At 45.1% G+C, this 16,215-nt stretch overlaps 2 protein-coding genes across 2 annotated transcripts in view; both read right to left on the bottom strand.

Annotated features, from left to right (window-relative positions):
* CCDC30 (coiled-coil domain containing 30) overlaps positions 1 to 1,094 on the bottom strand; it is a 28,528-nt gene extending 27,434 nt beyond the window's left edge. The window contains exon 1 of the mRNA XM_083628608.1: positions 708 to 1,094. The gene's annotated coding sequence lies outside the window, so the exon portion shown is untranslated. The remainder of the gene's footprint in view (positions 1 to 707) is intronic.
* Positions 1,095 to 12,653: 11,559 nt separating this feature from the next.
* PPCS (phosphopantothenoylcysteine synthetase) lies at positions 12,654 to 16,095 on the bottom strand (the record flags this gene model as incomplete). The annotated part of the gene is made up of 3 exons (XM_083628944.1): positions 12,654 to 13,201; positions 14,879 to 14,982; positions 15,591 to 16,095. The coding sequence occupies 3 exons, from the start codon at positions 16,093 to 16,095 to the stop codon at positions 12,884 to 12,886; spliced, it is 927 nt and encodes a 308-aa protein (XP_083485070.1). The 3' UTR covers positions 12,654 to 12,883.
* Positions 16,096 to 16,215: the final 120 nt, after the last annotated feature.

The following is a 16,215-nucleotide window of genomic DNA, read 5'->3' as shown; positions in this document are numbered from 1 at the left end:
ACATTTGGAAATGTGTACACTGAGATAAAATGCAGCTCGTATTGAACTAAGCTGTACTCAGGATAGAATCACTGAAATCGCAGAACTTAAGTCCATTGACTTCTCTTATTTTTATGATAAAATGCATATTTAAGAACATATTTAAAACATGGATTTCTGTACAGACTTAAAACCACAGATTAATCCAGTAAGCACATCACAGACACCTGGACTGTGGTTCTCAGGGCTCCTGAGGTGAGCCATTTAATGAGTTCCCCCGGAACAGTCAACAGTCAAATAAGAGGTGCCCAGCACCTCTTATTTAGGGAAACTGGGGGTGGAAGTATAAGAGGAAGAAAGTTACTTCATTGGGAGAGATGGGAAGCAGGGCTCATTCCATCAGCCAGCAGAAAGACCAATTCCATCTGGTGCCTCCTGCCTCTGAGCTGCTTCCATGCCAGCTGGCCATTATATTTATTATTTATTTGTAAAAATATTTATATACCACTGTATCATAAAAATATGCCAAGCAGTTTACAATATAAAAACAGAAAACCAGACAATAAAGCAAATCTCAATAGACCATTGTAGTTTAGTTATCATCTTCCAAAGCAACTACTCTATTCCGAACTTAAAAATGGAAAGCATAATGCTGGTGGTCAACAAAAGAGGTTTAAGTCTGCTCTTTTCCTTTTCCTTCCCTATCCCTTTCCCCTTGTGTATTGTGCTTTATACCTTGTAAGCCTGTGGTCAGGGACTGCCTTGTTTTAATTAGTTGTATTTAAGCCACTTGGGGAATGTTTCTGGCTGAAGAATGGGGTCCAAATGCTCTAAGTAGATAAAGTAATAAAAAGCAGGTCTACACCCCACTTTCCAGTTTGATCAAGATCCTTGTGAGCAATGGGCTACCTGAAGGGACATTTTTGAGAGGGTGGCCTCAGCTTCACGGTCCTGGACCTGACACATTCAGCAAAGTGAGGGAGAGAGAGAGTACCTTGCTCAAGTTGTAGCTGTGTAACTTCCACCCTAAGCTGCGCATTTTCTCTCTCAAATGCAGTTGCCAAAGAATCCCGCGCTTCCGTCAACATACGGATGTGGGCCACGTAATTTTCCACCTGAAAAGAGAAGGACAAAGCAAGTCTATGATTCCCAATCAGCAAGGACAGGTCAGGCTGCATTATTTGCCCATTTATTTATTTATTTAAAAGTACATGCCGCTAAATCATAAAAATATATCTATGCACTTTACAACATGAAAAAGATAAAAACCGCACAATAAAAGTATAAAAAAGGGGGAAACAATTTGAAAGCAAGAAAGTTAAAAACAAGCATCAATAAACCACTGCAGAAGGATGAACTCTGAATTGCCTGCATAGGCCCTGAGGAAAGGTTTTCAGCAGGCATTTCAATACTGGCATAGAAGGTGCCTGAATCACTACTGGAAGAGTTCTACAGAACTTGACCAATGACACTAAAGGTTCAATTTCTTGTTGTTGTCAAATGAGCCTCATCAACTCGAGGAAATACCAGAGATGCATAGCTGTCAACGTTTCCCATTTTTTAAGGGAAATTCGCTTATTCCGAATAGGATTCCTCACAAGAAAAGGGAAAAGTTGACAGCTATGCAGAGATGCTGCTGTAGATTATCTCACCAACTGAGTTGGGTTTAGGTGGTAGCTGTAAATTAACACAAATCCCTTGAACCTGTGTCATTAGTAAATGGGGAGCCTGGGCAGCTGTTTTAACAATTGTGCTGCATGTTTTCTGCCAGATGCTCCCATCAGCAGTAACATCTACTGTGACTGGCACCAGCGCTCCAAGGTCTCAGGCATAGGTCTTTCCCAACAGCTAATAACTGAAACTCTTTCGCTCATGCATTCATTCATTCCTGTCTTCTATGGCAAAACCCAGTTTTTGTTTCTGGGCTCAATTTAAAGTGATGGTATTAAACTTTAAAAACCTGATTTATTTGGGATCAGGTTGTTTGAAAGACCACCTATACCCATACTAATCTGCACTGTGCTGAAATTAGGTTATTTCTTTAACTGTCAGCAGATGGAGTCATTGCTTTGCTTAACTCTTGCTGTGACAAATGAGTTTTTTTTCAGCAGACCAACTCACTTCAACACTCCTGAACTTGCTTCAGGATCACAATGCAACTTCCTGTCAGATCGTGCAGCTCTCCAGATCTGACTATGCGGTTTTAGTGTATAGAAGGAAGGGCACACAAAAATATATATTTTAGGTAAAATAAGGCACACAAAATGTGTCACACAGAGATGAGTTTTTTCAATGAAGCTGTACAAGACAGAATGGCACAGGCCTATGCCTTAGCACCCAGCGAGTCAGAGAAAGAAAAGAATTAGGTTGCTCAGTCCATCCCTACGAGTGCCCTGCCTGAAAACACTATGGGACTCCCTACACCAGAGCTTTCCAAACTTTTCATGTTAATGACATACTTTTTACACAAGCATCATTTCGCAACACAGCCATTCAGTTTTACTAGCAAACTCGAGGTAAAACTTAACTCCTTTCCAGCCCCAGGAATAGTGTAGGGAGCATTTGCGTGACACAGGTATACGCTGCAGCCGACACACTAATGTGTCACGACATACAGTTTGGAAAGCTCTGTCCTACCTTCTGCTCAATATTGAGGTTAACCTTCATGTAGATTTTCACATGTTTGAGAAATCTTCAGAGTCCCCTAGATCAGAATGGATTTATGCTGTTCACAGCTAAAGAAGAAGCCTTCAAACTGTCTAGTGCTAGAGAAGCATTTCCATTTTAACTGGTGGGCATGGGACTGTTGGTACATCTGCTACAGAGAACTCCTGCACATCACAGAGGATTCAGGTAGCTTTTTTGGATTATGCCCATTTAATCCAGTGCTCCACTAGACTGGCCAACTGGATGTCCTAAAGGGAAGCCTACAAGCAGGTTTGGAGTGCCACTTTTCAAAGGTGGCAGCACTCTTCCCACCTATGAATCCCAGCAACTGCTATTCAGAGGCAGATTACCTCTCACAGGGGAGAAAGAACACACCATCTTTTGGGCCCATAGATCCATCATGACTGATCTTCCCCTTATAACCAAATGGAAAAAACCAACAAAACACAATTTCAAAGCAACTGATCTAAAGTTTGAATCAACAAGAGATTAAGGTCAAGACAAGGGAAGCCTGAAGCCCCCTGCCCACACCAATATACTTCACTAGAACAAAAAAAGCTGTCATACTGCTTGCTCAGTATTGTCTGCACTGAATGGCAGCAGCTTTTCAGGAAGGCTTCAGGCAGAGGCATTTCCAACCCTATCTGGCATTGATAAGAATTGACAGGCTCTTCCCCACTTTATCATTTCCAAAGGAGTCCAGGTCTGGTTGTGCTTGTTGACACTTCCACAAGCACTTGGCCTCAGACTGTGATCTGACCATCTCTTAAGTGGACTCCTGGCATCCCTGAAGCAGGACACATCCAATGAAATGTGCACATGTTCAAAGGGTCGTATTCAATCCAGGACAGGTTGAGCAGTGCAAGTAGGAACTGAAACCACCTGGATCACTTTTAAATTATATATTTCCAACTGTCATTTTAGACTGTCAGTTCCTTAAGCGTAAGGGTCCCATCTTTTCTTTTTTTTAATTCTTACATTTCCAGAAATGTGAATGGTGCGTGGGGCCAGGAACAGAAAAGCCACACAAAATGGTTGCTGTCTGTACTGTCTCTTTGAAACACTTTGCTGATTCGAGGATTCGAACATACTTCTCCATTCATACAATGGGCTTTTGCCATGTTGGAAGCCCATTAGTCCACACAACCAGCTTTCTATGCTGAGGGGACAGTTCCAAAGCAAACAGCTTTGGAGTAATCCCTGCAAGCCACCCCACACTCCAGGCCCTGTAAGGGGGTGTGGGAAATTGCCCTATCTCCTGGAGCGGGCAACATAATAGCATAGGAAGAGCCTACTGGATCAGACCAATGGCCCATCTAGTCCAGCATCCTGTTCTCATACTGGCCAACCAGATGCCTGTGGGAAACCAGCAAGCAGGATTCGAGCACAAGAGCACTCTCCCCTCCTGTGGTTTCCAGCAACTGGCGACACAGGAGACATCTGGCTGGCCACTGTGGGGAACCAGGACACTTTTTTGAGATGGACTTTTGGCTCTTATCCAGCCGGATGATTCTGGCGTCCTTCAAGTCTGGGAAAACCACCAACCTGAGACATCTATTTTGCTCCTTTTCCGTTCAATTAGCACAAAAAAGTCAAATGGCATATTAAATATCTCCAGACATATTTTCCAGACATCCTCTGTTCAAAGCAGGAGGAGATGTGCTTACACAGCCTTCTGTTGCTCTCAGTGGGCAGGGGGTTCTTTACAAATGTGATGTGGGCAGATTTTTCTCTGTGTGGACATTCAAGCCACATGGCACAGATCTAAATTTCACCTTGTCAAGCTGACGACAGTTGAGAAATGTAATCAATCCTTTGCGTCAGACATAAGAAAGACCCTACCACCTGCTGTTCCTATTATTTTTGCTCTTCTCTTTGAAGGCCACAGGGAAAAAACCCACCTAGAACGATTCCCATCACCAGCCAGGCTGAATCAAACGGGACTTGCCCAAGAACAAAGGATGCCCTCCTGTGCAAATCCTGTTCCTTTCAAGAGACCTTGCACAGGAAGGTTCCCTGTGAGCTATGCACTATGAGTACTTTTCCTCTCCTATTGACAACATACCAAACACCTATGACAACCGGATGCAAATTCCAAAACAAAAACCAGGAAACCAACAGAAATCATGGAAAATTTTGCTCCCCTGCCCCATGCCAAGGTAAGTAGGATTTTTTGTTAAAGGGACAAAAAGATAGAGCTGTGTTTATGGACATCTTTGGGAGGCCCTAAAATATGAGAGGGATAAGCAATGGGCTGAACTGGGACTCATTCACACAAAGCTAGCCCTCTCTGGAGAAACCACATCAATTCCCAGTAGCTGTCACGGTAAGCCTGGAAGATTAAAATGTACAGTTCAAACATGCTCCAGCTCTGTTAGAAGATTTGTGCTGGGACAGAAACAAACCACAGACTTCTATAACATGTTCACACAGCAGCTATATCACCCTTCGCTAACAGGGCACCCTCTGTGGGTTCTGAACCACAACTCCTCTCAGTCCCAGTTGAGGGAAGCTGAGCTAAAAGCTCAGTTCCTGTGCTGTGCCAAAGGTGGAATGTAATGCATAAACAAGCCCAGGTCCTATACTGCACATTATTAACATTATGGCCCAGAGGACAGGCCCTCCATGCCCCTCTCGTTGTAGTCTGGGCACCTTGAGAGCAGCCACTTTCAGAATAAAAAACATTGTAAAATAAGCACAACATGCCCAACAACTGTGGTGTAACATCCACCATATGCATAAAAATGGCACACAACGTATGTTCAGTCCATGTACCCAATACATATTTGCTGTGGGAAGTTCTTCAGCATGGACTTCTATCTTGAGCAAATTGTCCACACCTAGCTTGGAACAATCCCAAGGGCTGTAAACCTGAAAGCATCTACCTTTGAAAAACCCTTTAGAAGTGGTTGGCCTACTCCAGTGTCAGCAGCCAGTGGCTGACAATCTTCCCACCTACCTCTCTCATCTCTTCCACTTGCTGTCGCCTGAGTTTCTCTAACTCTCCGGCAGCAGAATGCAACTCCTCTTGACTGCGTAGGAACAAACTCCAGACATAACAGAGCTGGTCCTTTGCAGGCGCTGTAGTGTCAACCCCTTCTTCCTTGAGCTGCTGAGTTATGTCTTCTATATGTGCTTGCTCCTGTATAAAGGAATGTAGAAAGGAATCAGAAAAGGGGTCTTCCCTAAACAATTAATAAATATTTTTATTTATTTATTATATTCAGTCTTCTCAGCTATACTGCTTCAGCAACTGTATTTGGAAACATTCTGCTAGCCCTCGTGGCTAACAGCTATGGATAGATCTCTCTTCTGTGAAGCAGGCTATATCTTTCGACACTGTAAATCGTAATGCCCTGTGGATTGTCCTTCTGAAAATTGGCTGCCCGGATAAATTTGTGAACATCATTCGGCTCCTCCATGGTAATATTACAGCAACAAACGCAGATAACAATGGCTCTCAAAGTGAACCATTCACAGGGGGATCAGGTGTTAAACAGGGTTGTGTTATTGCACCAACTCTATTCATTATTTTCATTGCCATGATCTTACACTTTGTCCAAGGGAAACTCCCCACCGGAGAAGAAATCTTACATCAAACAGATGGAAAGCTCTTCAATCTGAGCAGGCTGAAATCAAAGAGTAAGGTTACCGTAACTTCCGTCATAGAGTTTCAGTATGGTGATGACAACGTAGTGTGCACATGCTCAGAGGATGCCCTCCAAACCATCTTAAATATCTTTGCAGAAGTTTACGAAAAACTTGGCCTATCACTCAACATCCAAAAAACCAAAGTGCAAAAAAGTGCAAAAAACCACCAAGTGCGAAATAACCCTTCTGCAGTGCCACAAATCCAACTCAATGGTGTAGCGTTAGAAAATGTCGATCACTTCTCCTACCTGGGCACTTATCTTTCCACAAGGGCTGACATTGATGCCAAAATCTAGCATCACTTGAGCTCTGTGAGTGAGGCTTTCTCCCAACTGAAGTGCAGAGTGTTTGAGGACCAGGACATTTGTAGGGAAACAAAATGCTTGTTTACAAAGCTATTGTACTACCAACCTTAGTGTATGCTTGTGAAACATGGACCACTTATAAACACCATCTCCAGCTCCTTGAAAGATTCCATCAAAGGTGTCTCCGAAAATTTTTACACATCACTTGGGAAGACAGGCAAACTAATACCAGTGTACTGGAAGAAGCAAAGATCAACAGTGTTGAAGCAATTATTCTTCAACATCAGCTTTGTTGGACTGGTCATGTTGTGCAGATGCCTATCGTCTTCCAAAGCAACTACTCTATTCTGAACTTAAAAATGGAAAGCATAATGCTGGTGGTCAACAAAAGAGGTTGAAAGACTGTCTCAAGGTAAATCTAAAAAAATGTAGTATAAACACCAACAATTGGGAAACACTTGCCTGCGAGCGCTCCAGTTGGAGAACAGGCTTTACCAAAGGTGTCAGGGGCTTTGAAGTCACTCGACCTCAGAATGCAAGGGAGAAACGTGCTAAGAGGAAGGTACGCTTGGCAAATCCACACCATGATCAACTCCCGCCCGGAAACCACTGTGGAAGGACATGTGGATCCAGAATTGGCCTCCACAGTCACTTACGGTCTCATTGTTAAAACCGTGCTTATGGAAGACAATCTTACTTGGCTACGAGTGAGCGCCACAGAAGGACAAATCTCTGGGCCCAATTCAAAGTGCTGGTTTTGACCTATAAAGCCTTAAATGGTTCAGGACTGCAATACCTCAAGGACCACCTCCCCACATATGAACCAACCCAAACCCTGTGTTAATCATTGGAGGCCCTTCTTCATGTGCCCTTTCCACAAGAGGCTCAGAGGCTGGCAACACAAGAATGGGCCTTTTATGTGGTGGTTCCATTTGCAGAATGCGCATCCCAGGAAGGCTCCCCTGGCGCCTTCATTACATATCTTTAGGTATCAGGCGAAAACATTTCTCTATAACCAGGCCTTTGGCTGATTGAACATTCCATGGCCTTTAAAATGTGTTTGTGGGTGGGGGGTTATTGGTTTGTTTTGGTTCTAGTTTTATTATGTATTTCGTGTTCTCATTTTGTATTTTTGTGTTGTGAACTGCCCTGTGATCTTTGGATGAAGGGTATTATACAAAATAAGCAAGCAAGCAAGCAATCACATGCTCTGCATGCAAAAGGTCCCATGTTCAGTACCTGGTATCTCCAGGTAGGGCTGGGGAATGCTCCCTGTCAGAAACCCTGGAGAGGGGCTTCTGGTCAACATAGACTAGGGATGGGGGACCTATGGCTCTTCAGATGTTATTGCACTCCAACTCCCAACATTCCTGGCTACTGACTATGCTGGCTCAAGGAAGTCTAGCAACATCTGGAAGGCCATAGTTTCCTAATCCCTACTGTAGACATTACTGAGTAAAGTGGAGCAAGGGCCTGGCTCGGTATGTAAGGAAGAATCCTATGTTTCCTCCTCCCTTCAATTAATGCATTTAATTCCCTTTTGAAGCCATCGAAGTTACTGCCCCTCACCACATCTTGTAAATCAACATCTATCAGCTGCAATTGTCAATTTTTCAACCAGTCCATGTAGCTGCATCTTTAACAGCCGCATTATCTGCAACAGTTGGCCAGTTACAATACTGGTCTCCAAAACATTCAAGACACATCTAGAAGAACATCTGGGCTCTTGCCAGATTGTTGGCACATTTTTCTATCTTTGGTGGGAATGCTTGGGAATGCTCCTTGGTTTCTAAATTCTGAAGTGCCATTTAAATCTCTAATGTATGTTAAATCTCTGGGGTGGCTAAGTGTGTAATAAACACCTGAAAAGATCTGATAACGTGGATGCTGGCTGCACCCAGAATCTCAGTTGCCACAATGGTGGAAAACACTGAAGCACTGACATTTAACACAAATATAAAAATACGTGGACTCTAAGGTTTTTCGGAGAAACTTTCCCGATCTCCACTGGGTCAGAAGACCTGGGGTGGTTTCACATTATATGGTGGGACTTTATTTCTTACACTTTTGAAACAGATGCACAAAATTGTCTATATGCAATGATGATGGAAATCAGGTTGTCTTAATGGACCCTTTTCCTGAATACGCATGTATGATGCAAAACCTACTTTTGATATTCCGATCCAGGAATCACTTTTTGTGTTTGTAATTGTTTAAATAAAGTTGTTGGCTTTTTTGTTTGTTTTAAAGAATCACACACAAAAGAAACACAAGGGCAAGGCAGGGTGTGAGTGTGCAGCAGTTCAGAGGTGAACATTTACAAAAACTTACACAAAACAGAAACTTGGCAGCATAGAGTGATCTTGTTCCAGTTTTCATTAACCCAGCAGGGATTTTTTTAAATCTAGCCAGTATGATGTAGTGGTTAAAAATTTTGGGCAAGACTTGGGAGACCAGGATTCAAATCCCACCATTCGGCCACTGGGTGGCCTTGGGCCAGTCATCCATTCTCACGGCCTAACCTACCCCACACGGTTTTCGGGGTGACTTTGGGTCCCTTTCAACTCTACGAAAAGGGCAGAAATGTATCTACAGCAGATATGTATCGTGTCAGGCAAATTCACTGTTGAGCCTCCCCTGGCCAGGCACAGTCTACCTCTCGCTGCCGGGCGAAGACAGCAGCACAAGGGGAGGTTCGCCGGGGGCTTCCGTGGCCGCTGCTTCTCGGCCGAATGCCGCGCGGCTCTTTTCTGAGGCGCTTGTCGTGTGTTTTGTTTCTCTCCCGACCAACAGCCTCGCCGGCGCAAGGAAGGAGAGAGCTCACGCTCCGCTCCCCGCTATTCCCGGCTGCTCTTCTTTAGCCTTCCCCGGAGGAGCCGCATCCACCCCCTTCCATACTCACCGGCTGGGCTCCCTCCATGCGAGCTCGGCAACGCCAGTTGAGAGCCGGTTCGGATTACCCGAGCCCAAAGCTAGGCCGCGGTCACCATGGCAACGAGGCCTACCCTCCAGGCCCCGGCTAAGCCTCAGCGCAGTGGGGGGAGAAGGGCGCCCCCCTCCCGCGGAGCATGTAGTCGTGGCAAGGTGGCAACGCCCCCGCCGCGGGTAAAACCCATTTCGCTTGCATTGCATGCGTTACTCGGAAGTAAACTTTGCTGCTTTTCTCCCTAAAGCAAGCACCCACAGGGGTTTATTTCATTTATGTCCCATATTTTTCCGCACCCCCTCCCCAAGATGTTTAAGATGGTGTATAGTTCTCCCCAATCTCCTTTAATCCCCCCTCCACGACAACCCTGCGAGGTAAATTAGGCTGAGAGGCAATGACTGTAAAAGGTAATGTGACTTGCTAAACGCACACAGGATTGTGCTTGCTGTGGGAACTGTGCTTATTTGGAAGTTAAATCGCCCAGCATTTAATGGGGCTTACTCCCAGGTAAGTATGCAGGAATGGTAGCACTCGTGGCAACCTAACAGAGTAAATTCAAAGAGTTCACTAGGTCTTGTATGTAAAAGACATGCATAGGTGTGAAACCCTAAAGCATGCTTACTCAAATGTTAAGTCCCAAAGAGTTGCTGGGATCAACTCAAATGCAAGACAGCACAGAACTGAAGCCTATGGGGTCAAAATAGTCACAGGAAAATCCTATACATTTTTGGATGAAAGACATAACTGGAATAGAGTATTCCCACATAAGGTATGTATGTATGTATGTATGTATGTATGTATTTATGATGATTCTTATTCTATCTACCACACATGCCAAAATGTATGTATAGGATTGCAGCCACACAGCTTAGACAGATACATTTCTAACTCTGCTTTGGAACACAGCAGAACTTATCTGTGCGTAAATACGCACAGGACCCAGCTTCAAAGTCAGATATCAGACCAACCTGCACAGAGATACCTGCTGCTCTCCACTGTGAGCCAACCTTTGTCCATACCCATGTCCCTGGTGGGCAGTCAAGATTAGTGTGTGGGGTGGAGAAATAATAGGAAGCCTCAAAACCCAGGTTTTACCACCCTAGCCAGTTTTTGTGACATTGCTGCTTGATTTTCTCGCACTGAAAAATCACAACATTAATTCCAACTGTGGGTGACTTTTTTACTGGCATTACAAACCTATGCTCCAGCTTTTCTCAAACTACATACTTCCATCTCCTGGCACTGCTACCCTATGGTGAAGTCTGAGGGTTGTTTCCAACTAAGTCCTAGACAGAGTAAACCCAATTGAATTAAGGGGTCTAATTAGTCATGTTCATTCATTTCAATGGGCCCACTCTGAGTAGGGCTAATGTTGGATGCAATCCATTCCTCTGTCAATTATTCCCGCAAGGAGACTGAATCTGGATCCTGTATACCTGTGTACTCTGTTATTACTGCTGTTGTGAAATCTCGCTGTGCTTGTTTTCAACATATATATGCCATTGCAAAACTCCTTTTACTTTTGTACTTTACGTATGCAGGCATATCGGTGTGTGTACCCTGATCCCCGTTTACTGAAAGACTAATTAGAGATTTAACTTCACCAGGATTGAAACAATTAAAGAACAATTTTGGTCATCTACCAGGTTCTGAATCTGAACATGAACAAATACATCAAGCCTTGAAGCAGCTTTCTTCAGCCTGTTGCCCTCAATATTTTGGGCTGAAAAACCCATCATCCTCAGGCAGCACAGGTTACTGAAGAGTTGCTGGTGCAAGTTGTTATCCAAAAGATCTATAGTGCAGAAGATGGGGGAGGCTGCCTTTCAGACCATCTAGCACATGTTCTTCCCAAATAAGTACACTTTAAAATAAATGCAACACCAGACATTTTGGTGGAGCTGTGCATTCAAATACATGAACACAGAAAGAACTGAGGAAGCATGGAATCACATGGCAGGAAATGGACAGACACAACATTCCTATACTGACTTGGTAGGAAGCACTACTGAATTCACGGGGTTCACTTCTGTGGAGACATGCATTGCTCTTGCACTGATGTTCTGTGCTGCTCTTTTGTTACCTTCATCATTGGTTAGTTTTGTGGTTTCATTTTGTGATTTTAATATTAACTGGCGTTTTTGTAACCTACTCTTGTGCCATTTGATTAAAGTACAAATAAATTATATGTAAGATTATGCTTTGAGAAGCTGATGGGATTTGTAGTAGAAAACATCTGACAGGAACCAAGTTGGGGAAGGCTAGCAAAAAATGGTACTATATACATCACTGCCTCCTTACAAATTGATCCTCAAAACCACCCTCTCAAACCCTGGTCTTAATTCCCAAATGGAAAAGTCTTCAGTATAATCACTTCCTTCCTTTCTCTCCCATCACACTATCATCTTGTCACCCCCAACAATTGAAATTCAGAGTATAGCCTCCACATGACATGGCTGTTTTCCTTTTCAATGCTTATGGTGCCTTCTCACCTGTGATGTACATGAGGCACCGTATAACAATTTAAACTATGGAAAGTACAGCTGAATACACAATAGTGAAAGCAAAGGCTCTGCCACCTTGGCAGGAGTAAAAAACTGAACCCAAATTAGTGGCACATGGTACAAAGGTGAACATCTCTAAGCCAGAGGTGGGTTTCATGCAGTCCTACTGCCTGATTTCAAAAGCCCCTATGCACAATCAGCTCAGGCATCCAGCAAGAGTGAACTGCTTCTTCCCCATCAGCCCACAGGGTGGAAAAGAAAAACCATGCCAACTTCTGGCTCTGCCCACAGCTGGCTTCTGTCCCACCCACTGCCAGCACACAGTTTACCACTGACAGGAATGCAAAAGGAAGGTTCCTCGACCCTGCTCTAACCCTATATAATATTTTAACATAGACCCAGAAGGTTATGTATTAGCAAGAACCTTTATATGGCAATGCAAACAGCACCAGGGCCAGTCCTGGTCGGACTATGACCAAGTGAAATGGCCAGAAGTCATTTTGGTCAAGGTGTAGCCATCTAACCTTGCTTGCAAGGAGAGCGTATTCAAACATTCCCTGAGGTTTGATCACACAAGGCTAAACAAAACAGGAGATAGGGATGGTACACTCAGAAAAGCCGTGACTTAGGAATGTTTAGATTTATATGGTATATATTTCTAACAAGCAGCAAACGTGTGTTGTGCAAAAATAGCCAAAATTATGTCAGAATTTCACCCTTTTGATCCTATACACCATTGTAGTAAAGTTTTGACACGATTTAGCAGTAATAAAAACATCTTCGGTTCACCTCTTAACCATTTGTCTATTCTGTTCTGAGGAATCAAAGAAGTCACTTTTACTCAGGAGAAGTCATTTCTCCATAAAAGCCCTGTGCTGGGACTCAAGATAGCTGACAATCTTCTCTTCGATTTCCATGCCTTGGGCCACTTCGTCATCAGAAAGCGACAGCTGAGTCTCCGAGTCCTTGGTGACCACAATCACGGAGGTTCTCCGGGAGTCCAGCACGTTGGCAACCACCACCTGGTGGCGGTATTTCTCCAATGCCTGCTTTGCTTTGTCAATCAGGATGGAAGGGTTTGTTTCCAGCTTGAATGAGATCACAAACGCCTCTGGAGCCCATTCCTTAACCAGAGGGGATAACATCTTTGGCACCATCTTCATTGTGATCTGCAACAAGGAAAGGAGTATTAGACAAATTCACAGAGGAGATGGCCACGGCTAGAGGCAGTAATGATTCTGCATGCCAGTTGCTGTAAACCACAGGAGGGGAGTGCTCTTGTGCTCAACTCCTACTTGACAGTTTTCTACAGGCAGCCAATTGCCCGCTGTGATATAGGATGCTGGACTAAATGGCCCCGTGACTTGATCCAGCAGTGCTCTTCTTATGTTCTTAAGAAAGAAGTTCAGCATAATGCACACACACTAGGCCTGGGCGATATATCGCCCAGGACCGGTATGAGAAGCAGACCGTGATGTCGGTTTCACTCAGCAGTATATTGCTGGTGAAACCGCCACGGCTCCTGAGTCCTTCTGCTAGCAACGATCACTGGAGGCACTTGCAGGCAGAGCCAATGCAGCTTATTTTTTCAACATTGCGGTATATAGCCAAAATGCAATGTTTGGCTGGTGATACGCCACATATCTGAAAAGCTGATATCGCCTAGCTCTAACACACACATGCTCTTGATGCAGCGATAGCCTGAGCTTGGGAAAGGGATGGGTTGGCACAGAGAGAACCCAACAAATAACCCAGACTTTATAAGCAGTCCTAATTTAAAAATCAGGGAACCATTTCTACCTACTCATTGTTTGACAGAGGTTATAACTGTGTCGCAACCCTCTCCCTTATTTCCACATTTCAAGCATTAGGTATCTTGCACACCTACAGCTATCACTGGAGCTGCAACTCTTGTTGTTTACACATGGACTTTGCTGAGTTTCCAAACACCAATCCCCAAACCTCCCTATAAACTAAGCACCTTGCCTTTAGCTTCTCTTGCACTAAGAGTTACTAACTCGATTATGATCCAAGCAAGGTAGGTTTGCCTTGTATTGGACTAGCCACCTTTTACTACTCTATAACTGCACTGGTGGTTCTGGCCACAAAGTCAGTTTTCTTCCTGCCTGCTATTTTGTGAAAACAAACATTGATGTTCCTTGGGTTTGATATTTATTTGCATTTCCTCATTTGTCCCAGTATGATCATTCCATGAACATGTGTACAGTACAGACAAACACACACACAAGCAGATCTAGTAATAGGGCCTAGACTGCCCTGTCCAACCCAGATTCCAAGGAAGAGACCCATCCCAGGGCAACAGAGGAAAAGCTGGTGAGTGCTCCTAGATGGGGAATATCAAAAGGTGGAGCAAAGTAACAATCTGGTACTACAACCCAGGATTCTGGTGCTTGGCTACAGGCCTCTGTAGTGGATAAATATATTGATGTATATGTTGATAGGTAACTTACATGTGAAGAAATATTGTTAGGAGAATCTGTGAGTGTTTGTGCAGGGGAAAACTAAGCTTAGGACCAATCTGACATAAATTAGACACTGAATTCTTGCTGAATCAGGCATCCATCTCTGTTAATGCAGGCATTCTTCCCCTCTGAAAATATTATTTTATTTCTATGCATGTGGAAAGCAAAGGCAAAGGAATGCCTCTATATAAGCCTGTCTAATTTACAGGCCTTTAGCCACTACTTTTGTGGGTTCCCCAGCTCTGGCAACATAAAAGTAATCTTAAACATCGCAACTGGAGTGCTTAATAGAAGAAAAGCCATTACTCCTCTTAATGAACCACAAGTCTCCAGGAACAAAATTCCAGTACCTGCTGAGCTCACCTGTAGGGGTCCATCAGTAGACTGGATCTTATGCTCAGGCATCTCTGAAGCTGGGATGTAGAAATCAGACACAGCTGCTGCCAAGTAAAACATGGCACTGGAACCTGGTTGAGGATTAAGCAAGTGAGAAAAATTGGTACCATAAGTGGTGCTAGTTGAAAGACCTCCACAACAATTTCCACATGAATGTGCAAAATTTTAGACTGGAAGGTTTTAAGTTATTTTGAATTTATTTAGTTTCCAGAGTGTTAATGTTAATAGAAATTTTTTAGAAAGTAAAAGTAAAAAATCCCTAAACCATAAAAGCGGGCATGGGGGAGGCAGAATGCATTTAAACTTATTATCTTAGTCTGTTTTAATTCAAATAGATGATTGTTCTAGACTGCAGTCCTGAGCACGCTTACTTGAGTGTAAGCCCCTTTGAATCAGCAGTCCTACTACAGAGCAAATGTGCTCAGGACTGGGCTCCAGAGCTGCAAGCTTCAATACACAAACCTGGATCCATATTACCCAGTGGAAAGCACCACCCAACAAACATGCTCCAGATCCTGACCCGCATAAAACGACCTAGCATTGCTGGCAGGAACTCCCAGGCTCACACTTGGAACCCAGGAGAAAACTGCTGCCACTCCGTACCGGCAATACTGAGGTGGACGAGCAGGCGCGGGCACCACGCCCTCCTTTCCTCCGACCTCCCACCACCTCCGCTTACCGAGCGGTGCGAGGGCCCGGGCGGCAGCGCGCAGGAGCGCCAGGTACTCCACCAGGCCGGTGAATTCGAGGACCAGGAGGGCGCCCTCCTCCTTGGCGCGGTGGTAGGCCAGCAGCGCGGGCACGAGGTCCGGCAGCGCGCTGCCGCTGCAGTCGACCACGACGCGCTGCCCACCTGCGTCACCATCGTGCACGCGCAGAACGTCCAGGAGCGCGGGCCCGCTGAGCGGCAGGGCGCGCGCCCAGGGAAAAGCCGACCGTGTGCGGTAGAGGAAGCAGACGCCGTAGCCGGCGCGCACCAGCCTCTCGGCCGAGGCCGCCCCGCGCCGCCCGCTGCTGAAGTTCTCCAGGAAGCGGACGGCTCGCGCCTCCAGCGGGACCTGCGTCCCGCCCGACGTCACCAGCGCCACGCGACGGCCCCGCGCCCGCTGCGCCTCCGCCCACGCCCGCACGCGCCGCTCCGTCTCGACCTCCACGGGAGACACCGGAGGCACCTGCTCGGCCATGGCGGCGTCGGCAGCAGGCGCTTCTCTGCCGCCGCGAGCGTTGCAGCGGCTTCTGTTTGCGTTACTTCCGCTTCCGGGAGAGGTGCGTTTACGTTCATGCTGCGTGTCGCTCTAGCCGCC

The sequence above is a fragment of the Podarcis filfolensis genome, assembly GCF_964270895.1.
Source record: "Podarcis filfolensis genome assembly, chromosome: 8".
Taxonomy (NCBI): Eukaryota; Metazoa; Chordata; class Lepidosauria; order Squamata; family Lacertidae; genus Podarcis; species Podarcis filfolensis.
The sequence above is the reverse complement of the archived record's forward strand: the minus strand, read 5'-3'. Positions and strand labels throughout refer to the sequence as shown.